The sequence below is a fragment of the Ochotona curzoniae genome, unplaced genomic scaffold (assembly GCF_017591425.1).
Source record: "Ochotona curzoniae isolate NIBS_2020 unplaced genomic scaffold, NIBS_Ocur_1.0 contig_3432, whole genome shotgun sequence".
Lineage (NCBI taxonomy): Eukaryota > Metazoa > Chordata > Mammalia > Lagomorpha > Ochotonidae > Ochotona > Ochotona curzoniae.
This window is the reverse complement of record NW_024465859.1, coordinates 1,339,333-1,367,249: the sequence shown is the minus strand read 5'-3', so window position 1 is coordinate 1,367,249 and position 27,917 is coordinate 1,339,333. Positions and strand designations below refer to the sequence as shown.

The 27,917-nt window shown below is 47.1% G+C and overlaps 1 protein-coding gene across 1 annotated transcript in view; it reads right to left on the bottom strand.

Moving 5' to 3' along the window:
* The window catches only part of SLC6A5 (solute carrier family 6 member 5), a 53,710-nt gene extending 26,215 nt beyond the window's left edge, over nt 1-27,495 (bottom strand). Inside the window, exons 1-9 of the mRNA XM_040980277.1 lie at nt 27,232-27,495; nt 25,299-25,835; nt 22,705-22,843; nt 20,283-20,414; nt 19,812-19,985; nt 12,120-12,261; nt 9,912-10,044; nt 4,294-4,428; nt 1,544-1,647 (exon numbers count right to left, since the gene is read on the bottom strand). Of these exons, the coding sequence (XP_040836211.1) occupies nt 1,544-1,647; nt 4,294-4,428; nt 9,912-10,044; nt 12,120-12,261; nt 19,812-19,985; nt 20,283-20,414; nt 22,705-22,843; nt 25,299-25,835; nt 27,232-27,234 (1,499 nt within the window). The 5' untranslated portion in view covers nt 27,235-27,495. The remainder of the gene's footprint in view (nt 1-1,543; nt 1,648-4,293; nt 4,429-9,911; nt 10,045-12,119; nt 12,262-19,811; nt 19,986-20,282; nt 20,415-22,704; nt 22,844-25,298; nt 25,836-27,231) is intronic.
* Nucleotides 27,496-27,917: the final 422 nt, after the last annotated feature.

The window sequence follows — 27,917 nt, the reverse complement described above, 5'->3', positions numbered from 1 at the left end:
TCTTACCCACTATGGTCCGAAAGTTTGTGTTCCAGCCTGCCCTGTACAATCATTCAGGATTCAAAGGTAAGGTCGCAGCCTCCCCTTTTCATTACTGAAGGCACCCAGTCTGTGTGCTTCTGAAGGCAGCCACCAAAAATGATACAAAAAGTCTTTCATATCTGCTATCAGTGATCCCATTTCCACTGAGACTTGTGTGCACACATCTTCTGCTCCACTCTTCTACCCACTTCCTCCACACCCACCTGCCACACTCATTCTCAACTCTGGCTGCTCTGACAGCTGAAATATGGCCCAGTCTAGCCCTCCCCTTGAGGCCATCCCAGACATTTCAGGTCATAGCCAGCTGAAATCTCTTCCTCAGCTGCAAATGTTTGGGATTGTGGCCCTCAATGTTCTTACAATACTGAGTGAATAAAACGATTCTTGTGTGGCTACTATGGTCCCATTATCAACGCAAGCATGGCCCTCAGTTCACCATATTAGATTGTAGGGATTACTGTTTGCATGGCCTGTCATGTATGAGCTATAGTAGCCCTGAAGATAGTCACTAGGTTGAATGCCTCTAGGTTCCAGGTGACTAGAAGTATTGAAGCCAAAGGACAACTCTTGCTCAAATGTAAGCAGAACCCACAATAGCTCTCAGCACCAGGCCTTAATCTCAGATAGGCACTGTGCAGGGCTTAGTTCTAGGTGAGCTTGGGTGCCAGAGGTCTCCATGGCCTTGCTGCTGTGTTAGCTGGCCTGATCTTTATCTCATAGCCTTATTTCAAGGTGAATATGTTTGTGTTCATGAAGATTATTGGGCCTTGTCAGTGTAACAGGTAGTGTGAAGCCAGCCTTTGGACACTTCCTCACCAAGATTCTAAGGGATTAAGGACAGGAACAAGTTTTGAAGCACTCTGATTTGCCCTCTGTTCACAAAGTATCTCACTTATCTTAATAGCAATAACAAGCAGATCTGCCATTGTTGAGTAATAAATGAACAAAGTATTTCTCTGGAGACTTTGCATATTTCATCTCCTAACTCTCACAAAATACCCTAATCTGCATGTTACAGATGAGAAAACAGAGACCCAAAACAATGATGTACCTTACTGATGTCTGCATTTGAGGAAATAGCGAAGTCATGCTCAAACGCAAGATATTCCTTGTCCTACTCTGCCGTTCCTACAGGCTGACTGCAGATAATATGTGTCAAGTGAGTAGATGACCACACTTCACTGGTAACTGCCATGCAACAACATCCAAGGAGTAGGTAGCTTACAAGTGACCTTGAGAGGACTCAGCTTGCTGCACAGTGATCTCCAGAGAATCTCACGTCCCTCCTGGAAACAGCCCTGAACCAGTAGTATATGGTGGGAGCCAGAAGCTAGTGCTCAGGCCTTAACAGGTGATAGCTCCTGGCCCAGGGCAAACCCTTTGTTTTCTTCCAAAGCACAGATGTGGCCTCAGGCGTCTGATGATTCAATTCACGGTTCTGTCCTCTGATGGCATTTCTGCTCACCAGTGACATCTGTGTCCTAGAGGTGCCTTTACATACCTGTAACAGTTGTTATGGAACTTGTTGTAAGAAGAAAGAGTGATCAGACCTCCCCAGGCAGCAGATAAAGAGAAGAAAATCTGCGTGGCAGCATCTTTCCACACCTGGGAAGAGAGAGAGTCAAGGTCACCATAGGAGACTGGTCCTAGGGCAGGGGAGTGTCGCCTGCCCAAAGCTTGCTATCTTCACAGTCATGGGCAAGATGACTTTGGACGCCCACAGAAATCAGACTTGTACTGAACATGCAGAACATCAGCTGGAAGATTCCTTAATCCCCTCTCATCACAGGTGAGGAACTTGCTCGACTATATTCACATTTCTTGCTTATACTTCCTCATATGTAAACCCAAACAAGCTGACTTAGTCTAAAGAAATATGTGCAACAGAGAAATAGATTCATGGAAATAAAATAGAAAGCATTTTTAGCTGACATTCCTAGAGATCCAAAAACTACTATCAAAAACTGAAATTATAAAAGCCAAGCAACCTTGACACTACAGCAGGGCAGACTTTTCAATGTCACATCCTTCTTTAACTTGACCAACACCACATTGGGTTCTCTTGGGCGACTCCTTTTGACTGACTTTGCAAAATCTTAGGAAGTAACCGAGAATCTGAGTCATAGGCTTGTATGGTTTATATGGTAGATTTCCCATCCTCTTAACCAATGAATTATGCTTGGCATATGCAGAGAAACGCTTCTAGAATGAGTCTGTGCCTGGCTCAACACTAAGGACAGCCACACATTTCACTTCCACCTCCAAAAGAACTGCAAGCTCTCCTGATTCCATTTCTGATCATTTCTGGTTTCATTTCTTTTCTCCTGATTTCATTTCTCCATGATTTCATTTCTGATCGACTGTGTGAAAATATACTGTGTAACAACTGGCATTTCTCCTCTTCAAAAGAGGGTGGAAGTAGTGTAGTGGTGTAGCAGGCTAAGCCTTTACTTGCAATGCCAGAATTCCATATAGTACTGGTTGGAGTCCTGCTGGTCCCACTTTCAATCCAGCTCCTCCTAATACACCTGGAAAAGCAGTGCAAGATACATTCACATGGGAGACTCCGAGGAAGCACTGAGCTCCCAGCTTCATCCTCGACAAATCCCAGCTGCTGCAGCCATCTGGGGAGTGAACCAGGGGAAGAAAGGACAACATTTCACTCTCTCTTTCTCTCTCTCCTCTTTATCTCTGCTTTTCCAAAATAAATTTTGAAAAAAACAACCCAGAGCCCTATGTGATAGCCTAGGGGCTAAATCCTCACCTTGCATGCTCTGGAATCCCATATGGGCACCGGTCCATGTCCTGACTATTCCACTTCCCATCCAACTCCCTGCCCAAAGCCTTGGGACGCTGTACCCATGTGGGAGACCCAGAAGAAGCTCCTGGCTCCTGGCTTCAGGTAGGCTCAGCTCCGGCCATTGCAGCCGCTTGGGGAGCAAATCAGTGGATGAAAGATCTTTGTCTCTGTCGCTCCTCCTCTCTGTATATCTATCATATGCTATCTGCCATTCCAATAAAAATAAATAAATCTTTTTTAAAAAGGAAGAAAGAAACCCAAATCCCACCTACAAGAGTCCTGTGCTTAAAAACAAATAAGAGAAATGGTGGAAGGTGATGTGGCATAGTAAATCAAGCTGCCACCTGCAACCCGAGCATCCCATATAGGAGCCCTGGTTTCAGTCCTGACTACTTCACTTTCAATCCAGCTCTGTGTTAATGCATCTGGGAAGGCAATGAGAGATAGCCCAAGCCCTGCCCCAGTTCCTGGTATTGCAGCCATTTGGGGAGTAAAGTAGTGGATGAACGATTTCTTTTTCTATCTCTACTTCTCTCTCTTTCATTCTACCTTTCAAAGAAACAAAATAAATCTTAGAAATAAAGAGGGAGAATACTATCCCTACCTCCACTCTCACATCTTTGTGTTACCTGGAATGCTGACATGATAGCTGGAGCCCCAGCAGCTATCTAGGAGCTATTCCCAGACAATGGTAGGACAAAAAGGCAGGAGTCTGGGTCGCTGAAGACACCTGGGGCCATTCAATGGATCTTCACTGTCCACCCTGGGCTAACGTTAGTGCTCTAGAATAAAATAAACTTACTTTGTGTAAAGTGCTATTTTCTGAAAATTGTAGTTTGCATCCAAACTCTGTCCTACGTGTTCTTAAATACCCTGGAATATCACTTTTCTTTAAGGTGAGAAAATCTGATTCTCATCAAAAAATCACCTCCCTCATTAGAAGTTTTTTGGATTGGGGATTTCAAGGTAACATACAGCAGATACAGAATCTGCAGACAAGGTTCACACATGTGCTGGGTGTGTACGGGTGTGCAAGAAGCATTCCAATTCATCTGTGACCTTTAAAATGAGATGACTGGTGCTATATCTAAGTACTGTTACTTCCCAATTATTGAAACTCCACTTCCGGTTCTGTGTAACTAGTGACAGGCAAGGAGGAGGAGGAGGGTGGCCAAGAGCTGTGAAAGGGATTTCATCCTTCACTTTTGGCTTGGCTGCAGCTCCAGCTGCAGTACAATTATTCCAGGGAGCAGCACTCTCAGGTACTTACTTCTCACTCAAGATTTCCCGAGTGCATGGTGAACCAAGAGCACCCAGGCCCCGACAAAGGAAACCGTGAAGCGCTGGGCAAGAAGTCACACTCCTTCTGCCCAACAGCGGCCGGCCCAGGCATGACCCACCCCTGAGAGCCGCCCCCCACCAGGCCCGTCAGAATGGAACAGCAAGCCCACCGTGGCATCCGTGAGTTTCTCCCACTTGGGTGTGATGAAGTACCAGATCCCAGCTCCAGCTCCAGGCAGAGTGACTCCGCGGATGAGGAGGATCACGAGCACCACGTACGGAAACGTGGCTGTGAAGTACACCACCTAGAAAGTCACGGACAGAGGGATGGAGTGAGCAGATGTGCAGGTCAGGTCTGCACCAAGGGAGGGTCACCCAGCGTGAGGGTGGGGCCTGAAGGCACACCTTTCCTAGATGAGGAGGACACCAGGGTAGGACTCCCAAAATCCTGTCCTAGATGGGGGACACAGGCAGGCCTCTGGGGTCTAAGGCAAGGCAGAGCAAACCAGCAATAAAACTTGAAAGAGGAGATTTAAAAAAAAAAAAAGCTGAGGGATGAGTCAGCCTACAGTTAGAGGGCTGGAGCGTTCCCCCTGCCCAGTTACTGCGTGGCAACTCCTTGAGGAATCACACAGTGGTGGGGGAAAGGTTTCCTGCCTCCCTCCTCTCCAACTCCCACCCTTGGTACATACCCCAATTTCCACTATTAAAAATGAAGCCTTTTAGTTTAAACCTCCTCTCATTATTGCTTACACAGACATTGTAGGTGAGGATGTTTGGAGAGATAAAAAGGCCATGATGTTAAACATAGTGAAGTGCAAGCAAAACTGATCCTCTGGTGCAGGTGTAACTATATGAATAACGTGTGACTCGGACAAGTGATTATGCTCTCTGAATAGAAACTTCTGTCTGTACACTGGGATAAAGGGACCTTTCTTGCAAATAATCATCAAGACTAAATGAGCTAATACATGGACAGCACCTAACACAGGAGCTGATTTATAGCAGCTATCACACACTGCTGAGTTCAGTATGTATTTATCAAAGTCTTGTGAACTGGTCATTGCTTCATGCATTAGGTGCATAAAGACGAAGGGAAAGAGAGAAGCTACAAAGGCAAGGCAGAGCTTAACCAGACTGAGTTCCCTTCTGTCCTCAAGAGAACAAGAGGTAAGGGAGACCAAGGAGCATCCTTGCTGATCCCTGTCCATTGAAGTTGGCAGGAAGTGCAGAGGGAAGGAAGACAAGGCAGATGATGTATTCACTTTTTAGATGGTGATTGTGATGAATCAAGAGGGCTGATGGTTTGCTTTTTAAATCCTGGGGATGCCTCAAATGCAAGTCAGATGTACACAGAGACATCCTACACAGCTGGTCTCCCTATGTCAGGAAGGCTTCAGAACACACCTGTTTCAAAATGTACTGTCAGAGGAATTAAACTTGACCAATAATGAATTACACTTGGCAGGAGTGACAATGACAGGCTGATCTGAGCATCTTGGCCTCGCAGCATCCTCCTCTCAACAGGACACCTGAACAGGTGGTAAAGCCCCATCAGCCTGTGCTAGCTAATTAGGTTAGCTTTGCTTTGCTGCTGTAGCTCTCCGTCAGAGCAGTCCCTGAGGTCAGATGGGCTACATCTGATCTTAAGGCTGGTCCCCATGCTCCAGAATCCTAGCTGCTCAAAAATTCAGTCTCAGAGGAAGCTCCTGGGCATGCTTAACTCCTCAGCCCCTGAACAGGACAAAGTGAGCCCATCTTGCTGCAGGAGAATGACTTCTCTGTTGCCAGGAAAGGACAGTTTCTGGAATTCCAACCCAGAAAGAGCTCATCATAACGAGCCGCTGTCATGCCTCCGCAGTGCCTCCCAGGATTAAAACCTACTCAGCCCAGGACAGGATAATAAACTTGTTATTCATGGTGGTATTCCTCAGTTTAAAACAAATAATAATTGATATGTGATTGCAAATCATTCTCAATTAGGCTAGCAATGGGGCTGCTCAATACTTCCTATTTCGGAAAGCCTAAAAAATGCAGCTCTAAGGATTAAATTCTAAATCAGAGAAAAGAACCAGACAGAAGGCCATTCTGAAAAGTATGCAGTAAGAGAGCTAAAAGGAATTCTAAAGACTATTTACTCTAACCCTTGATTTTACAAATGAGGAAATGAGTCCCTGAAGCATCTTGTGACTTATTCCAGGTCTTGCAGGTGAAGACAGCAGAGCCTGAGGAGGGGGACAGATGTCCTAACTCACTCTCCACGCTGTGTATAAACGAGGGAGCTGTAATTCTGCATGTCCCGCAAGAGCCCTCCTCAGGAATATATGTCATGTAGTGGAGACAGTCTTTAAAGCAAGACAGGCCTGGGATCAAATCCCACCAGTGCCAACTAAAAGCTTTGTAACATCAGGAAGTTTTCCTTGAAGAGCTTCAACTCTCTGTGAAATAAGAATAAACGTTATGTATTGGTCACTCAATACCACGCCAATTAACTCCATAATTTTGTAAATTGTTGATGTTGTGTTGTGGCTTTTCATTGGAGGGGATGTTATTCTGCCAGCTCTATTTTCAGACCAGGGATGGTCCCCCAATGAAACTGTTGAACTTATCTGGACAATAAGATGCTGGACTCAGTGCATGGTACATCCTCACAATGAGGGAATCATGACTGGATAGGAACTATACTACTGCAACAATGTGGAAGAATCCAACATAGGGAGGAGGGCATGGGGAAGGGTTGAGGGGATCCCAGAGCCTATGAAACTGTGTCACAAAATGAAATTTAATAAAAAAGAATAAATGTTATGTTATGACCTAGCATGTGATGGTGAAGATCAAATGACCTAATGCCTCAAAAATACATAAATTAAAAAAAAAACAATTAGTGCAATGTCTGGCACAACATATTCAACAAAACTCCCTTTCTCCCCTACAAAGTCAGTTCCTTTAAAATGTCAGAGTGCCACAACACCCACTCAATACACCATGCATTGATAATAATAAAAATTAATGATGATTAATGGTAATATTACTACTAATAAAAGTTAATTATAATTATGAACTGGCCATAGACTACACATTTTACATGCATTATCTCACTTAATTCTTATAGCAACATTATATGGTATGTATTATTACCCCAAAATTACAGATAAATAAAACTCAAATGTTAGATAGCATTGCACAACCAGAAAGTGACAAAGCCCAAATTTAAACTCCTATTGGTCTGAATGTGAAGCCACCAGAGTGTCCTTCCTTATACTACCAAGATGCTGCATTCTCACCCACCACACTTATCATCTCTTCTCCCACCTGTCCAACAGGATAATGGTTGAGGTAATCTCCAACTCTAGTCACAAGGGACAGCTGTGACAGTAGGATTTAGCTGAACAAACACTTGACTCAGACTGCTGATCACTTAGCCGGACCTCTTGAAGAAAAAGAACCATCCATCCAGGCTGAGTTCTAAGCCGCAAAAGGCACAGACTCCAGGAAACCTCAGGCCACATCAGGCCGTGGTGTAAGGGTCACATTAATATTTCCCTATGAACTTAGAGAAACAACTGACCCGGGGCAAGCACCTGGAGCCCTGGTTGAGACACTGTTTGGAGCACCTGCATCCCGTATTAAAGTGTGTGGGCTCCAGTCCTCCTCCATTTACAGTGCAGCTTCCTTCTATTCACATCCTGAGAAACAGCAAGTAATGGCTTAAGTCCTCGCATCCCTGTCACCTATGTGGGAGATGTGGATGGACCTCTAGGCTCCTGACTTCAGCCTGGCCAAGTTCTCATTGTTGTAAACACTTCATGGAATGACCAGCAGGTGAAAGAAATGTGTGTGTGTGCACGCGCGCGTGTGTGCACACGCATGTGATTGTGAAAAAATTTCCACCTTTTAAATAATAAATGAATCTAATTTTTAAAATTAAGAAAGGGGGCCAGTATGGTAGCAGAGCAGGTAAATCCGCCACCTTTAATGCAGGCATCCCACATGGTGCCAGTTTGTACCCTCATTGCTCCACTTCCAATCCAGCTCCCTGCTTATGACGTGAGAAGGACAGCCCAAGACCCTGGGCCCTGGCACCCACATGGGAGACCCAGAAGGGGCTCATGGCTGCTGATTTTGGAGCTCTAACTATTGCATCCACTTGGGGAGTGAACCGGTTGATGAAAAATTTTTCTGTCTCTCCTTCTCTCTGTAAAATCAGCTCTTCAAATGAAAATAAATATTAAAAAGAAAAAGAAAAGAAAAAGAATCAATCCAATCTCACAGAACTCATTAGAGCCAACAGGATTCTTGGGAATTCACTTAATCTCAGCTTTCATTTTACAGAAGAGGAAGTGGGGACCAATCAGACTATAAAAGCAGACCCCCCAGCTCCCTCAGCAAGTGGTCCCACAGAACAGAACTCCAACACAACTGCCTTCACTGAGGAAAGTGAGGACTCCTGCATAGCTACTGTCAGAAAATGTACTTCTCAGTTATCACCAAAACAGTATGTGACGGCTGAGATCACAAGCTTAGCCAGCTTCTATGGCCCAAAGGGAGATGACCTTACATGGCAAAACCCATGACATGTCCCCTCCATCAAGAATCCAGGGCTCCTCGCTCCCAACCTGGTTGCCTCTATGTAACTGGATCCTCCCTCCATGATGTGACTTAAGGTTACCATCTGCTGCAGGGAATCCTGACAAACTTTCCACAGTCTACCAGTGAAGTCTTTGTGGTGCCAGATCACAAAGAAAACATCAGGAATAGCTGAAATGAAAAGGCATCTATGAATACATTCTTATGCCCAGAGAGAAGATAGGTTAGCCTATGAGGCTAATGAACGCAAGGTCCAGGTGCCTGGTGAAGAATGTGCAATATCCCTGAGTGAGAGTTTCTCAGATAAGACTCATTCAGGGTACCAGATCCTTCTGAAGTTGGGCGGTTGTAATGTAATCCCATAGGAAGCTCTGGATGGGGCAATTGAACCAAATCTCAACTTCACAGCACATGGTCTCAAAATCCACTATTACATATCTTCAGTCCCATTTTTACCCTGAAATAGGAAAAAATGTCTCATGCAGTGTCATCAGAAGTTTGGTTAACTCTTCAGTGAGCATTTTTTTCTCCCAAAGACAGTAGGGAGATAGGAATACGTCAACATGGTACTTTCAACAATGCCCAGCGTGGCCTGAGGTTTCCTGGACCTCTTGCTTTCAGAGACTTGGATCTGCGCTTGGAGAGGGAGTTCCATTATCTCCAAAGGACCCAGCCAAGTGACAGCTCAGCAAGAGGAGCCAAGTATTTTCTCAACAAAGTGTCACTGGCAAGACAGGCCTCCTTCAGTACCAGGGGCTCTTGGGGCAGAAGAGTGTTGAACTGAGGGCTGGAGAAGGGCCACAGAAGGCCAAGAGCACTGTGGTCAGGAGAAAGCAGGAATCTGCTTCACAATTTTGATCCTTATCCAGCTTCTTGGTAGAAGCAAGAACTGACCTGGCAGCCAGCCCGACAGGCCAAAGCTGGCAACCCCTGAGAGGAAAACAGGGAAACCAGTCCAAGAACAGTATCCTCACTGCACCTTGTGATCTTTGCATATGCTAGCCTCACTCACAACAGCTCACTAAGAAAGGCACTTCTATCCCCATTTTATAGACAAGGCTGAAAGCACTCACCATCCCTCAAGATCAGAATTACCACCCACATCTCCCGTCTCTCTTATTGAGGCCCTTTTGCCTGCTCCATGATATGTGAGCCATACATCCCAGAGCTTTCTCTTCCACAGAGAGAGCCAAGTGCTTACTTTTCCTGAAGTCTTGATTCCTTTAGCCAGGGATGCATACACAATTACCCAAGCCAGGAAGAGGCAGAAGGCTAGTGGCCACCTGATCTCTCCAGGATATTCAATGCCTGCAGAAATCTTCAGCACAAAGTATCTAAAAAGATGGAAGGAGAAAGAGGGAGAGAGGAGGAAAACAAGGAGAGGAAGGAGAAGGAGGGGGTAGAGGAGAGAGAGAGAGAAAGAGAAAGAAAGAGAGAGAGGTGTTAATCTGCAGGCTTTAATCTTCCAGCAGAGACAGGAACCTTAAGCAAACCGTCCCTTCCCATGCCACCAGGGAATCACTCTGATGTGGCTGTGAGAGATTTGCAGTCCTGGCTCTCTGACCAACAGGTGTCTGCAGAGACACCAGCTGAATCAACTCTGCTCCTAACACTATGCTGGGAGGCCAATGACAGCCTTCAACAAGTTTCTGGGTAAGGCTGAGTGCCACCACTGTTTAGACCTGCCCCAAAAGAAGGGCCACAACATACTAAAGGCGTAAAAATGATTTCAGTGTACATTTTCCAGTGTCTGATTCTTTCGTGAGAATGCATTCTGATCCCACCTGCACAATGTTACACTTAACGAACGAGAATACAGTACAAAGTGCTTCTGGTAAGAGATCTAGAATACTGCGCTGCATTCCAGCTCCAATTGCACTAAGTATATCCTAGAACAGCAAGCAGTTTTCCACAAAGTAGATAGGGTCTGGCTAGATTTTATTCAAGAAATCTATTCAGAGACAAAGATGCATTTGTAAGTAGAAGGGGACTCCTGATCACATACAGCCCCATCCTCTATGAGGAAGAATCCACAGCCTGCCCAGCCACCTCCGTCTTTCTCAAAGGCAAATGATGGCTGGTGGGGCAGCCTCACTCCTGCGAATGAAAGGAGAAGCAGACAGTTTCTTCAATTCAACACCAACCTAGCCACCCATCCTATCTGTAACTGCTAGTTGTGCTGGTTGGTGTTTTTCTGTGACCTTAACAAAAGGCTAGCCAGAATCCAAATAGCATAGACAGGGGCAGAGTGACTGTGTCACTCCTGATCTAGCCAACTTGTTCGTCTTTCAGCCAACCAGGGAATGACTGCAGGGGAAGGTGTCTGGCAGCATATAGCCATGCCTTCCAGGATAGGGATGGCCAAGCCCTGTAGTCAGTCCCAAAGCCTAGAACAACTTGGGCTCAGGAGCCAAACAGAACTGAACAAGGTAGCCCTAAACTTGGTTCCTAGGTAACTTTGACCCAAGCAGTGCAACAGTCCTTTCTTGTGCGCCCACATCCTAACAGAGGAAAAACACTGAGGCAATTCCACAGCACTCTTCTCCTCTACCACTTCCTGCTTCAGTTACAACCTCAGACATGTCCCCAAAACTTCTGTCTGCACCCTTCTTAAAAATTAGACTGGAGGAGTTAGTATTGTGGTGCACTAGGGCAAGCTGCCACTTAGGATGCCAGCATCCCAGGCCAGAGTGCCTGGTTTGAGTGCAAGTTACTCGGCTTCTAATCCAGCTCCCTACTGATACAGCTGAGAGGCAACAGATGATGGCCCAAGCACTTGAGTCTCTGCCTCTCATGTGGAAGACCTAGCTGGAATTACTTGCTCCTGGCTACATCCTGGCCCAGACCTGGCCATTGTGGGGAGTGAAGCAGCAAGTCAAAGATCTATCCATCTACCTACCTTCCTACCTATCTCTATCTGTCCTTCTAAGTAACTCTTCGGAACAAATAAATAAATCTTTCTAAAAACTGAAGTGAAGCTACAAAGAACAAAGATAGTTTATATCTGAACTAAAATTTTGTGAGTGTTTTTTCTCTATCTGTTTGAGAGATAGAGAGACCGAAAAAGAGAATGAATTCAAGTAAAGATGAGGACAGATGATTTGGTTAAATGAAGGTCTGCTTACATCCCACCGGACCAAGGTTCTGCAAAGATTTTCTTCAGCACCCTGCGCTAATTACAATGGTGCCAATTCTGTTCTCACCAGCCAGCATTTGGTCAACTCTCCTTTCCAAGTCTACAGGGCTCCTAGAAACTAAATGGGGAAGGGTATTCCTCCCTGATCATTCAGGCAGGCAGGAGGATGGAGAGAGAGGCAACCTCACCCATCTAGCCCCGCACACGTCTGGTCCACAAATAGGGTATGTGTGAATGCCCTGAGTTTCTCTTAACACATCAAAGCCCACTTACTTGAAGTATTCTTCACTCCCACTAACGAACGTTTTGTTGGCTTGGCTGGTGAAGTTCACCATGGTCAAGTTGGGATAGGCAGTCATGCAGAACGTCGAGTTCTTGATCTGTATTTTGGGATGGTCACTGATAACACAGGAATCTGTCGAGATAAGGACAGGACAGAAACAGTGAATTCTGAACCAAAAATGCACACAAGTTTCTCTCTACCAGTTAAAAAAAAAAGTCAAAATCATTTGCAAAAGATCAAACCGTAACCTGGAAAGAGCAGTAACTGAGCAAAGCCAGGTATTGAAGAACCATGGAATTTTGTCTCACTCACCTCTAAGCTCTACTCTCTACATGGTCAGCTGAGCACCACCTACACACTGTGTCACGACAGCCAACAGGGTGGCTATTGCTACCTCCATTTTTAAAATAGGAATACAGGCTTTAGGAAGCTAAGTGATTCTACTGAAATCACAGAATCAGGGTTCAATCCCAAATCCTTATAAATTTACAGAAAGCAATATAATGCAGAGGGGAATGCAATCAGACAAACACAAGCCTTTAGGAAGGATTGCTGCCAATGAAGGCTTACAACACTCCAGAATCTGTCTTGGACCCGCTGCTGGGCACATGGCTGACATATATAAGAGCTCTAAGGTGCATATGCACAGGCTTTCTCCTCTCATATGGCAGCAGCCACACCATGCACCAGGACCTGGCACAGCGTTTCTTGAATGGGAACACACTGACTTCCCAAGGGACAACAGGCAATGGCTGAACACATCTGTACTTATCACATCTGGATACCACTGGCATTGAGAGCGGAAAACCCAATAATACTACTAAATACCCTATAATGCTTAGGTCAATCCCTTATAACAAAGTAGGATCCACTCCAAAATGTCAATTGTGCTGGTCTAACAATATTGATAAAGCAATAAGGAGAAAATCAACAGTGTCTTAGTATATCAAACACTGTGTGTAACCCCTAACAGTGGTTACCTCATGAACTCCTTATGAACCTCATACTGTCTTCATTTTAAATAGGGCAACTCTGAAGTCCTGCTTATCTTATTACTTGTCAATACACATAAATTGACAAATATTTTAAACAAAGAATCTATTAGAACTAAGTCCAAAGAATATGCATTTGTGAAGAATAGTAATAGCATCAACAATAATGTGTATATAGCCCTTGTTGTGTCTTGGGCTCTATAGCAATAGTTGTATGCCTTAACTCACATAAGTTGCACTTCCCCCCCCCCATGAGCCAGACATCCTTAGTCACTCAAGTTTACAGGTGAAGAAGCAGGGACACAGAGAGAGACAATTGTTTGCTAAGGCCACACATCAAGCCAGGAGAAAGACGGGCATTGTTTCTTTGGCCTCCATGCTCTTGACAACTCCGTGGTGAAATAGACAGCAAGCACATACAGGGGCCAGGCTAGGGACACAAATGAGAAAGGCATAAATTGAAGAATCTTAGGGCAAGGTGGAGATGGCAACCATCCAAAGAATATTCCAACCAGCTCCATGCTTTTTTCACACATCCTGGAAAAAAGATGCAGAGAATCTGGAAATCTACATGAGATCTCTTTATTATCAAAGGTTAGAAATGGGCTATGGTTATTTTTAAATATTGTAACCAGAAGTAGAAAGGCAAATGCAACCTCTATCCAGCTGAATGAACTTCCAACTGATGACCTTTCAGAAAGGCGAAGTAGGCAAAAATGCAGGTTCAGGAATTCCCCCCAGCCCTGGGGCCTGGATGCACCTCTGCCCAAGCCCCCCACCTTCTGATAATAGTGTAATGTAGCTCACAGCATCATTCCAAGGATCAAATCAAATGTGTTCATAACCTAAGGTGTCACACAACGGCTGGCACTCTGATTTTAGCCACACGTCACTCCTCATCCTCCTGCCTTTTGTATGGGTTGAGCTTTCCAGTTCTCAGCATTACTTCCCACCATCCACTTGACTGCTGTAAATTGCCTGCTGCCTCCCACCCAGCCCCAATCTATTGAATAAAGATTAAAACTAAAGTCTCTTCCTTCCAATTAATACTTTAGGCCAAAAGTGCCAAAGATGCTTGCACTCAGCGAATTCTCTGTCCTGTGCATTGCAGGACACTCAGCATCCAAGCAGCCTCCACACAGGAGCACCTACCCACCTGATTCTCAGCTGCAGCAACTAACCAGCCCTGGGAGAACTGCCGGGGAACACGATCCCATAAAGGCTGCCATGGGTGAAAAGCTCTGCCTCAGAAGCCTTGCAGTGCCTTTCTGCTCAATACTACCCTGTTCAAATAACAGGTTCAGGACAATTCTCACATACTAACTATTAAAGATTTTCCGAAGAAGCTGTTCTCTCCCGCAGCAACAACCTCCTGAATGAAGACAACTAGGGCATCATCCAGATCCCTTTTGATGCTGTGAACAAGCACAGAAGGTATTTCTCTACCTGCTGCCAAAACAAGTGCATCCATTCCCTAACACTGAAAAGGCTACCAGCACGCGGGCACTAGCCAAATCCCACACTTCCAAAATCGTCATTGTGAAGCACGCGGGCAGCTTCCCTAGAGAGCGTATGGCAGTGTCTGTGGAACACTGCCCGCCGCAGCAGTACAAGGTCATCCTTGCTGCGGCAATGCAGCAAGCCTCACGAGTTTTCCACCCTCTCGCTCCTGGCAGGCTCAGGCCTCCTGCCATATCCCTGCGCACCACTGGGCGGCAGGAGCACGCTTCTCAGCGCTGCAGCCTTCAGACGTCTGCAAGCCCAGGAATAATGGGTCATCTCATCAGAGAGCTCTGCGGCCCAGCAACCCCGAACAAAGAACAGCGATAATGATCGTGCTAAATTGGAAGCCGTTGGAATGGGATTCTCTTTGCTCAGGCAATTATTAATAAATAAAGCACATGGAAGACCGGGGAGAAAAGGAATCATTTAATTAAAGTTCTAATGAAAATTAAGCCATTCCAGAAATAGAAATGGTATTTATGTTGTTCCCATTCGAAGTGACCCAGCTAGCTCTTAGCTTCACAAAACGGTCGCTGGTCTCACTTGGCAAGGTACAGCCTGCTCATTCTGCATTACAGACAACTGGAGGGCATCGCCCTCAAGAGCACAGCCTCTGTTTGCCCTGTACCTTAGAAACCCCTGGCAAACACTGCCTCTGCACAAAGGTAAGATCTCGAGTTTCTCTCTGGGGCTCCAAGAGGCATGGTGCCCTGGCATTATCCTGGGCGATGACGGCTTCCAGGCAGTGTGCCCCTGGCACCTCCCTGCTGTGAAGGAAGGTCACACTGGAAACTGTTCATCCTCTCTCCTGAATGAATCCCTTGGCCTGACTGTCACAGTAGGGAAGAGAAGCCTGGGAGGTTACTTGGGGAATACTGCTTTGGGAAGAGGTTGTTTCTCCTCCTGAACTAGCCTCATTTGGTGTGACCACTAGGGATTCGGTCTGGGACTCTTCATTGTCTAGGCTCGGGATCTACACAGCGCAGCAGGGAGCCTCTAAAGCTGCCCAGGTCACTGCAAGTCAGACCAAAACATCTGCCAGGTGCTAGCTTGGCCCCAGGAACAGCACATGTTCATGTACAGGTTCACGTCTATATATTAAAAAACGTGGGGGCGGGGTGCCACTTTGTTTCTTTGACTCAAAATAAAAACCTGTTCATGTGCTCACAGGGAATAATCAAATGTCCATTGTTTCCCTGTGCTCAGGGCTTGCATGAACCTTATGGCTTACACCAGTCTAGAGGAGCTTAGCAGTGTAAGGTCTTCACTCTGCTTTTCCTGGTTCTGGGTTAACGTGAGCCAAACTGGAAACACCACGCCATGGGCAGGGTCTCCTCTATCTCATGGGTTCCCTGCGTGTCCCTGAACCTGTCAGCCTGCTTGTCATGCTTTAGAAAAATACAGACAGACTGCACAATAAATGCACATCCTTGTTAGAAAATACAGAAAAATATGGCTCCAAACTCACCCTTGTTGATACTTTGTATATTACCTTACTATGTTTTTAGCCCTTACACATAATGCTAACAAATTATGCTATGCATCTAAGTCCTGCTATGATGTGAATCTTCCTGTGTTTTATGATAATTCACTTTGATTGATGATAGACTACTTAGTCCTGTGGATGAACCACAGAACTGGAACTGTGGAATTCACAAAGCTGTGGATTGGCGTCACACATCTATGTTTCTCTTGTTTTCTAGTACTGTCAATACAGCTGCAATTTAATAATCTTGTATGATTCTTATTTGCTTCTCTAATTTACTCCTTGAGGTAAATTCCCAGAAGTGAAATTACTAAAGTCAATCACTGTTCACACAGCTTTTATGTCCAAAGTGTCTGAACCGCAAAGGTCAGTGGAATAATTCCTGAAATGACATCACTGTCTGGAAGTAAAGACATAGCATCTATTGTAGGAAGGACTCAAAGAATCAGGTAAGCACAGGATCTGGGTCAAGGCCCCCAAATCCCAGTGCTGGCTCTACCTTAGCACAGCTTCAGCCTTGAGGTCTACTTTGTTACCTGCAGAAAAGCAGTTGTGCCACCTGCCATTTGCCACTCACAAGAATACAGAAATATTACTTTTAAGACTTCTTTGTAGATGGGGAGGCAAGCTTGCATGATGTCTAAGCCCATGGGCCTTGAGAGACAGGCAAATCTGGACCTGAATCCCAAGTCTACATGACAGCTGTGACTGAAATCCAGAAGTTCTCCCTGCAAAATGAAGACAATAACAGATCCCGTATTTTAGTTTGTGAACTTTCCTAAGGTTGGTGATGAAATAAAAGGGCTCACCATGGTACTTGGCATGTTGTGATGTCAACCACTCTTGTAAACCACTGCAGTGTGCCCAAGTATGAGGGGACACTGTGGAGTGGGGGAATGATGTTTCTGAACCCCCATCTCTCTGGAAGGATGGTTCCAGGACACTAATCCCCACCACCTATAAGGTCCTCAAAGCGAACTTCCCGGGGAACAACCCTGGAATCTGAATTACTGTAACAGCCCTCCTCCAATAAACACTCTCTTGAAAAGTGACTCCCCTCCCCTAACCCACCTATTCATCAGGCAGAGACAGCAGGGCAAAAGCAACAGACCTCTCCAAAGCTGGGAGAGGGAACCCAACTAAGAGAGGTAGGCAACCTGCAGCCTAGAGGTTCCCACCCTGCACTGCACTTCAGCAGCAGACTCCAAGGCTCCACCCCATAGCCTAAATGGCTCAGTCTGGGGTGGATCCTACTGATGTTTTTAATTCATTCATTCCTCTGAATATTATAAGACACAACAGTTGGACTGGATAACCACTATTCTAACCTAAGAAATTTTTAAGGCGGAAACTAAAAGTGAGGATACCAAGGCTTAGAAAGACTAAGAGATTGGTACTTGATGTCCCTTCTAACACTGTCTACACCAACGAGCCACACACCCAGGGACTGCCACAGTCCCCATGTGCCATTCCTGAGCACTTCAAGGACACCGGGTTTGAAGTTACTGAGCTAATGTCTCTAGTTTAAGTTCTCCTTCATTCTCATTCAGGATCTTTTGAGATGGAGACCACATGTGGCATGTATATGCAGGCAAAAACATCCCAGTGTAAGTTACTTAGGTATATGCATCTGTCTCGTGGCTGTGGGAAAAAAAAGTCACATTTCTGTAATGAATACATTCAGAAGAGTTACATAATGTCCTCGCTCTGCAATGCACAAATTATAAGGGGGAAAAAGAACCAATTGTACTTGTACAGCAATCACAGGTAACTCCCCTCAGTATACATCCAGAGAAAGGAGACGCTCTTTGCTTATAAGTTCCCATTAAAACTGACTAACACTAGCACCATCTCTGTGGAGTTTTACCCTTTAATATTGCCCTTAGGCACCCCAAGTTTTTCTCCTGACAGCAACTCCATAGGGCAGGTAAGGCAAAAAAAAAAAAAAAAAAAGAACAGAACATTACTATTATTACTTCTATTTTCCAGTTGAAGAAAATCAATCCGGAGAGAAGTTATTTGACCCAGACAGTCTGTAGCAGAGATGTCTGATAGATCAGATCCTTTGCAACATTTCTGCTCTCCTCCTCCTCAAGTTCCCTCTTGCCCTTGATCCAAGAGGCTGACAAGTTCCCCCAAGTCTTCATATCCCCATCAATTTCACAGTGATCTTCCAAAAACACTCCCAGGCATGCCCGTCTTGTAGGTTCCCCATTGTGCATATTTCCACAGGACAGCTAAGAAGGAGGCTTTGCTCTCCCAGTCACCTTGCAGTCTGAGTGAAACTTTGTGAAGTGTGAGCCAGGGTTGCTTCTATCACCACTCTCCTTAATTTTAGGACCTACAATATCATTCTCCAAATTGTGTTATGTGGATAAATCACTTTGGGATCTTGGCAAAACAAACCTTCTCATTTAGGAAGATTAGGAAGTGCTTCTAACCCACCCCACCACCACCACCAAAGGATGCTGCTGCTAGTCTGACAAACACACTGTGCAGCCTAAGCTTCTAAAGGACTGTAGATCTGCAGATTACCAGGCTTCACCACAACCTAACGAAACAACTTAAGACCTATGTCTAAATGCTATTGTTTTAGAATATTTAAATCGATAAATAGCTAAAAGATGGATCGCTAGAGTATTTTGGAAGGCAAATCATATGGAAATTGGTATCTGAGACTCACCTGGCCTGACTTCAAGCAAGCTTGTTTAAATTGGAGCAATGTGTCTCAAACTAACATGTACCAGAATCATCTGGAAGGCTTCTTAAAAAAAAAAGAGCATTGGCCTAAACCCCAAAATTTCTAATTCCCTAAGTTTGAAGAGGTGTGGCTTGATGATCTCCCACGTGAGCCTCACCCTCTGGTCCAGAGATCATACTCTGAGATTGACTAAACAGAAGTAGAGACCAGATAGGGATAAAATCCACTAGTATAAATGTACGGAATTTAGAGATACTACAAAGAATATAGAGACTCGGGCCCAGAGCGGTGGCCTAGCCTGAATGTGCCAGGATCCCATATGGCTGAAGTCCTTGCCTTGAATGTGCCAGGATCCCATATGGACAACGGTTCTAACCCCGGCAGCTCCACTTCCCATCAAACTCCCTGCTTGTGGAGACCTGGAGGAAGTTCCTGGCTCTGGATTGGCACAGCACCAGCTGTTGTGCTCACTTTGGGAGTGAATCATCTGACGAAAGATTTTCCTCTGACTTTGTAATAAAAATAAGTAAATCTTTAAAATATATAGAGAGAGACAGGAAAAATTTTATGATTGCTTTGTATGGAATATGCATCTAACCCAAATTAATGGCTTTGAATAAACCACCATGAATATCTTCCATTGAGTTTGAAGTACCAAACTAGGTTAGCTCTGTACCTGGTTACTAGGTACAGGGACCAGGAAGCATCACTTTCTTGAGACAGGTTGGGACATGTGGGTTTAAGCCTCATTGTTGAATTCAGTCATCAGTTTTAAAACTCTATTCATAAACAAGCAGGAGTTTGACTAGTCTACCTCTGAGCTACCTGTGAGCTCCTTAAATGTTGAAACTAAATATGTCTGGTTATTTGATTTAACTTCTGTGTCCTTGGTACCTAGTACAGAAGCTGACAAGCATAATATGTGCTCAGTTAATCTGTGTTAATAACCAAACACATAGTAAAAAACATGCAGACCTAAAGCAAGTATATCTAAACTTACCTAATAAAAGTTTGGTTTTATCTTTGCATTCTGGTGTGTTCCAGGGGTTATTGCAGGAGCCCCAGGGCAGCACAGACACAAAGGAGGCAAACAGGTAGAAAAGTGTGTAGCAAATGATCACATTGTAATATATGGCTATAAGGACCGAGATGATCAGCATTGCAATACCACAACCTGCAGAAACAAAAGTTCCAGAGGTTCATTCTGTCCCAATTCCCAAGAAATTCTTTAGTTACCCTGAATATAGGTTAGAGACCCAGGTCCTGGCTCCCTTGTAATAGATGGATGCCCTATTAGTGAGCTAGGCTCTATGTTGTCTAGGGATACTGAGGGGCCATGGTAGGAACTCAACATTGTCACAGAGAATCTTGGGATAGCCCCCAGAAAGATTCAATAAATGCAGGAAGGAGTAGGGTTCACAGACAGGGGAGGGTATGGGCCAGAAGAGTCTGGGAGGCAGGCTGCACTCACCTTGCAGGGCTGGGATGGCCTTCCACACAGACACTGGCCCTTGACTGGCAAACTGGCCCAGTGATACCTCTAGGAAGAAGATCGGCAACCCAGCCAGAGCCAACATCATCAGGTAAGGAATGAGAAAAGCACCTTAGAAAGAGAGAGTGGGATGTGAGAGCCCTGGGAGGGAAAAGCAAAACTGCCCCATCTTCACCTTCTGGGGTGGGTGCTGGGTTCCCTCTTAACAACCTCAAGGACTACTGAGCTCCTTTTCTGAAGAAGCGCCTGATCTCCTGGCTCAGTAATGGGCAAGCCCAGAACATTGAAGAGCCCTCCTCCACAAGCATAAGGGTACCCCTTCAAATACCCTCCCCCATCTCAAACCCCAACCCATCAGCATGCTAGGGGTGTGCTGGTGCAGTTTCATTTGTGGTAGCACAGCAGTAGCTCCAATTAAGTCCCTCTGGGGATCAACAATTCCAAGCCTTTGATCACTGACAACCGATTTTCTGAAATCTTAGAGTCCCAGCCTTTCAAGGATCTGAAGTCTACTAAGCCAGTCCTGAAAAGTTCTCTTCTAAGCACTTGTGCCCACCAGGATTGGGTCTCAGCTCTGTTGAGACAGGCTGCCAACTGGAAAAGTCCTTCTCCCGCTATCTCAAGAGAAATTCTTTCCAGTCTTCAAGGTCAATTCAAACACTGCAGGAAGTCTCCAGGCTGCTTCCTCCCTCAGCGCTTTGCCCTAGGCATTGATTATCCACCCCCCGCAGATACTGATGTGTCAGCACCTAGGCTGGTTGCCCTCCATTTCGAAGCTGGTTGCCTATCTCTTTTGCTGGCTTGAGGGTCCTTTGGGCATCTTCCTCCAAAGACTTTTTGAAGTCATGCGGGAGGGGCTTGGGGAATTGCCACGACCTTTCAGGGGGTTGTTACTTGGTTATTCTGGGCGGCAGAGATTCCGCAGTGCTTGGCTCTCTGGTCTGGCCTTAACAGAAGCGGCCTTTTTCCCAGAGGCCCATCCCAAGGAGGGTCCATTAGCCAGGGGCTCTACCAGTAGCCCGGGGACTCCGCTTTATCCTTTCAGCTTGGAGGAAGGAAGGCTATGCGTCCCTTTCTTCTTCCTGGGAGCAGATGAAGGAGCCCGAGCTCCCGGTTTGCTGGGCCCGGCCGCCGCAGTGCGGAAAAGGAGCCCTTCCCACTGCCGACGCCCGGCTCCACCCGCAGCCCCGGGAAAACTCCCCGCCGCGCCCCCGCACCCACACACTCACTCGACGGACCTCGGGCCAGCAAAGTGCGGGCACATATGCCAGTCATTCCCACAAACTCCCTGGGCTGAATTCCCTCTATTACGCCATATCAGGTACCTGGAAGCCACATTCTAACCCCTGCAGCCCAACTTCCCCACCGAAATTCCGAGATTGACCTGAGGAAAACACAGCTGGGAGACTATTCCTTCTCCTGCAGGGGCACCCCTGAATGCAAAGCACCGCGGTCCTCACAAGGACTTGTGCACGCGTCCTAATTTTGTCATTTTAGCCCAGTGGTGGCCCACCTGTCTGTCTGTCTGTCCGCCAGGAACGGACTCAGGAGACAAAACCAAAACGAACACCCTTTAAGCTGCCCAGCCCCTGGGGAAAAGGGGTCACACTCCTTGTCCTTTTAGCTCCAGCTGCCCAGATGTGGGAAGTGCGCAAATTTCTTATCATCGCGGAACTAGAGCCGAGACTAGAGAAGCCAGCAGTGCAGCAAACGGGGGGGGGGGGGGGGGCCCCCCCGCGGGGACACCAGTGCTGCCTGCGGAGGCCCCAAACCTGGTCAGGATGAACCCACCTGGGCTTTTCCTTCAAAGGCAGCGTCTTCCGCCCAGTTAGAACAAATGAAAGGAAATTGTTTTTGCTCCACTGTACCAAAATCGAAATATATCTGATGTCTGCCCAAAAGGGGATGCCTTGGAGATGGGGCGAGGGTGGGTGGGAGGTTGCCGAGATAGCCCCACTCCCCCGCCCCCGCCTTCCAAACTGCCTGAGAGCTAAATTCCGAACCCCTGGGGCGCCCATCCTTAAAATTCAGATTTCCTGAATTCAGGCCTCCAGGACTGCACAGCAACTGTCTGAACAATCTCTTAGGTTCGCGTGGCGGCCCAAACACTCGATGGCTACACTTGGGTCACAACTCAGGCCCCCAAATTGGACAGGGCACGGGGTCTCCTCTTCCTCTCCATCTCCAGATAAAAGCCTTCTTTCTGAATGGCAGTGCCAACTGGTTACAGTTACCGTTGCTCGCCAGCTGCCAGCTGCGAGCAACTGATCCACGGCTGGATCCAGGCTGGAGCCTGCGGAGCAGCCTCCCATCTCTGGTCCCTGCCCGACTCCGGTACACCCCACCCCCAACCCCTCACGTCCCCTCAGCGCCACAGGCGGAAAGAGCGGAAAAGCCATACCTCCCCCGTTCTGGAAGGCCAGGTAGGGAAACCTCCAGACATTGCCCAGCCCCACTGCATACCCCACCATGGACAGGATGAAGTCCAGTTTGCTGGACCAGTTCCCTCGGGCCTTATTCTCATCCCCTTGCTCGTCCTCCTGGGGGCGGAAAAGCACATTTGTCGGATAACAGCTAGGTCGCAAGCAGGTCCCATTCCACCCCTCCCTCCGGTTGAGGATTCTTCCCAGCAAGCAGACCCCCAATTTTCAACCGAGGATGCATCGGCAGGCAGGACCCCAATTCTAAAGAATGAATGCATCTACAAGCAGGGTCCTTACTCCTCAACCTTGCGGAGTCTTTCAACAAGCAGGCCCAAGTTCAATCTGAAGATAATACCTTAAACATGTCCCAGAATTCCCCTTGCCAAATCCTACAGTCAGAACCCACCAGCAAGCAGTTATCCCCAAATCCTGAAGCTATGGGTTGAATGCAAGCAGACCCCTTCATCCGCAATCCCTCACCAAGAATTCCTTAGGCAAGCAGGCCCCCAACATCATGCCTGAAGTTCTCAGCAAGCAGGTTCCTAACCAAGGTCTGTCTCCCCACCACCCAATTACCTTCAGCACAAAACCCCTTCCTCTATCCCTTCCTCCTTAGGAGTCTGTGCCAAGGCCAGAAGGAGAGCTGCAATGCCTGAAGCCAGCCAGAGAGCCCTTGCCTCACTTTATCCACCAAAGCATATAGGAAACCTTCCTGGCCAGCTAATTTAATTTAGGGGAAAAGGGGGAATTAACTTAGGGGAAGGGGGGGTACTTCTGCCCTGGGGCAAAGGAGAGATGTGGAAGGAAGGAGAAGGGGTGAAAACAAGAGTGGGCAAATGGAGAAGGACTGGTGGTATGAGATAGATTGTATGAAATCTTGAGTTCTGAACTGAATTTTCTTCCAAAGCAGTTGTATAACCCCAAACAACCTCTTGCTCTCTCGGAACCTCTCTGCCCCATCTGTAAAATAAAAGGTGTGAAACAGTGTCCCTTGGAGCACCGGCCAGCTCCAGAAGTCTATGAATCTTTCATGCCTCACTTCCCCCAGCAACTATGATGATGCCTTCTTGGGGCTGGACCCAATTCTCCGGAATGCCTGGCTGCTCAGCAGGAAAGCCATTGGGGGAGGCCACATATGGTGAACTCTGAACACGTTCAGGTCATCTGGGCACTGCCCAAAGCTTCCAGGGCATTCTGTCACCCTCAACCCCCTATTGGAGTAGTCTGCTGAGCCCCATAGTATCCCACCAACACCCTTGTAAAGGCTAAGCCTTGGGGAGGGACAAGGAAGGTCAGAACACCACAACCAGCAAGATGGGCAGAACTGAAAAGAAGTTCCCGTACTCCCACTCACATGCCTGCCCCACCCCAACCCCACCTTCCGGGTTTCCAGGTTGAAAAGGGGGAAGGGGAGCTCCAGTTCCTCTTGCCGCAGTGCAGAAGTGAAGCAAGGCGTGTGAAATACATTTTCTACCGCACTCAGGGTCACACTACTGGTTTGTTTTTTTTTTTTTTTTGCTAGCACACAAAGACAGCAGTGGACCTCGTCCCACACCCTCCCACCCTGCAGTCAAGAGTAAATGGAGAAGTCAAATTCATTTCCAGTTATTGGTCTTATGGGTAGATGTGAGTGAGTGTGTGGTGTGTGTGTGTGTGGTGTGGTGTGGTGTGTTGTGCATAAATCCTGCGTTAGACACAGGCAGGCATTCTGGTCCAAGACCCTTGCTACTGAACAAAAACCTAAACCCTGAGCCCCAGAGAGGAAGCAACAGAAAAGCAGGCGGTGGAAGGAAGGGTGAGACAGGACAGATAAAGAAGAAATGGAGAGAAATGGCAGAAAACAAAAGTCTGTGTGCGAGAAGGGGAGCCACCTCTGTCCCTAATCAGGAGAAGGGATTTGTTTAGTGGATTTTTCATGCCTCTGGTAAAGCAGTAAGGAGGCAGATGCGGTAGCAGATCCAGGTTAGTGGGGCCTGAAGCTTACACAATTGATGGACGTCTGTTTCAGGGAGAAGAGCGGGGAAGCAAAAATTATGATAGCAACATCTGACACCAGATTTCAGGAGTGTGGGGGCAAAGATGAACCCCAACGCTTAAGCTTCAGTGCCTCGTGTAAGCCCACCTCACATCCTATGAATTCTCATTTGATAAACAGTACCTCAGAGTGTGTAGATACTAAACCATTAGTCACCATCTTCCTCCTCCCAACCCTTCGGGGCTTACCCTGTATTTTCTTTGTTAAAATTTAAGAAAAAAAAAAATAACGAAAGGCAGGAGGGGATATTTTGTCTGAAGGAAAAAGTCGTCTGTAGGCCTCAACGGCCAGTCTCCAGGGCAGAAAATTGGCAAGTCGCGGCCCCTCTGGCACGGTCACTGCAGCCCTCGCGCCTTGAACTGGCCACCCCAGCGCAGTGCGAGCTTCCGAAGCCACAAAGCTGTCTCCCGCATCCAGTATTCTGCACTGCCAATCAGTCTCCCCATCAGCACACGTGCACCCGCCACGGCCTGGCTCCCCTTGTCTTGCCCCGCGCCCTGCAGGAGAGCAGAAGGCGGCGTGGGCCCGCAGGCTTACCTGGGTGTTCGTAGTGGCCACGTTTCCCGGGAGCACCGATGCGATTCCATCCGTGCCCAGCACCACGGTGCTTTGGCTCATGTTCACCCAGCCCACAGCTGGGGTGTTGTTCCGCTCCAGAGTGCCCTTGCCCACACTCACGTTCGCATCCCCTTCCGGGCTGCGCAGTGCCGGGATCTTACAGTGCAGCGCGTTGCCTGGTCCGGCGCCCACCGAAGCGGGAACCGGCGGCGTACGGTGCGCTTCACTCAAGTCTGGCAAAGCAGCCGAGGCCGCGGGCACTCGCGAGCTACTGAGTTTGCACGACCCGACCCCAGACCGTTCAGCCTCACAGGCTTGCACTTCGGTGGACTGGAAACTTTGAGTGCCGGTGGAAGCCGACCTGGGCACACGTGGCAGCGGCGCGGCGGGGGCTGTAGGCAGCTCCTGCTCAGGGCTGGTCCTGGGCGCACACCGGCCATCCGAGATGCCTAGTACCGCCGCCGCCTCCAAGATGTTGGCAGGCTGTTTATTCATTTCCTTGGGGGCACCGCAATCCTGCAAATACAACGTTAAGTTCGTGCAAAAAAATAATATAATAATAATAAGTCGCAGCAACTTAAATACCTGTGCGAAGACTTCACAACTCACGCCCAGATGAGTTCTCTGGGAGGGGAGGGAGAGGGAGGGCAAAGTGGAATTTACAGTTTGCACTTTCCCCAAGAAAGATTGTAATCAGTATTTCTCAAAAGGCTTGTTTTTCAGTAACTGGATGATAAAGGGAAGGTGATGTGCCCTTCCCAGTGGAGGACAAGTAAGAAGAGAGGCAGAAGGATTTTTGCAGGAGTAATGGGGAAAGTGGAGACAGCTCTACAGCCATGAGCTCCTGGCCTCCTTTGGATTTCACATCACGACGCTGGGGTGCCAGCATCCCCATCACCATTGTAGAAAGATTCTTTAATTTTCCGCCCCATTTCCTTTGTCATTCAACAATGCACATTGCCTTTTTTTTTTCTTTCCCATAGTCAAGCTGTGGCTACAAAGCTGATGCCCTGGCACCAGTGAGTGCTTGAGGCCAAATCGGTGTGCGAATCCCAGAGCTTCCCCCGCCGCCTCCGCCCCAGCTCACTCCAGCCTAGTGGGTAGCAGAGGCAAAATAATGATCTGATCACACACCACCAACACCAAAATCCCACAACAACGATTAGCTTGACTTAAAACACAAAGTAGTAAAAGAGTTATCTCCCACAACCTACACTCTCTTCCATATTTCCAGAATTATCAAGGAAGCTGCAAAGATTTTTGTACTGTGTTTGTTCTGTAGGTATTAACTGTTTACAGAAATTTAATGTCCTTCAGATTCCAATCTTAATTGAAAACCAAAACTCACAAGTGATTTATAATTGCTCTCTCCTGATTGAATTTCAAAGAGAAACGACTGTCAGGATGTGCTAATTCTGGATTCTGGTGCCCATCATGCTAGTTTTTAAGCTTCCTAAACATTAGCATTAACAATTATTACATTGTAAGACTACTCTGGACACGTTTACCTCAATCTCAAGTCCTCTAACTCCTTTTCACAAATGAACACATCAGAACTCTTTCACTTGCCCCAAAGCTAAGCACCTTTACCTCAGCCAGCATTTCAGTCTCAATAGACTCTAGGACCCAGAGCCACGGGCCTCTGTACAAGCCTCTGTTTTTCAGCACCGAGGACAGCGCTTGGAATCCCGCCTGGGAGAGCTGCCGCAGACCCCCAGCTCTGCCGCATAGCAATCCTCTTTCCGACTGCAGGTGATCCTCACCAGTACAAACACCTATGGCTGCAAGAATTGTTTTCCCTTCCCCTCCCGCCCAACGCACAGATATTTCAGAAGGAAATATCCAAAATGAATCTGCCTCCCTATCCCCTCAGACCACTTTCCTATAGAAAAGAACAAAAGCAAACACTCACCATGTCTAACACCGGCAACAGATAGAAGCGGTAGAGAGCGGAGCTTGCTATGCGTTTGGCTTCGCAGGAGAGGCGCTTTCTATATCTCCTTGGGAAAGGCCAGGTTTGCGTCAGTGCAAAGCAAGGTGCCCTTCGTTTGACATCTTCTTGATAATACAAGTTTGATAAATCATTACCCCCTGGATTCGAGTTTTAAAGGGACAACAGCCTAGAGTAAGCTGGCTAGTTGTCAGTCGGGCAGGAGGGGGCTGTGTGTTTGGCGTGACTCATGTGGGTCTGATTACTAAACCAAAGCCGGTGGGAGGGCAAGACAGAAGTTTGCCTCCTCCTAATTAAGGGAAACACAGGAGGGACACGTCTCACTGCACCGAAGACCAGACGCAGCCGCAGGAAGAATGGATTGGACTGTCGAGGTAGGAACAGGGAAAAGGTTCAATGGCTTTGGCATTTTTTCTGCCAGCAGATTCCAGGAACAGGACTGTCTCTCCAAACCTTCAGCCGATTCAACAATCTTAGCCTGGAAGACATGGAAGATCTGCTTCTACCCCTCCAGCTCAGCAATGGCTGGTGTAGGCACAGGTCCTGCATTCCCATGCGCAGACAGACCACCTTGCCAACATCCAGGCTTCACGTTGCCTACATTTCTGCAATCCAGAATAACCGTTCTTGGAGACATCTTGAATTTA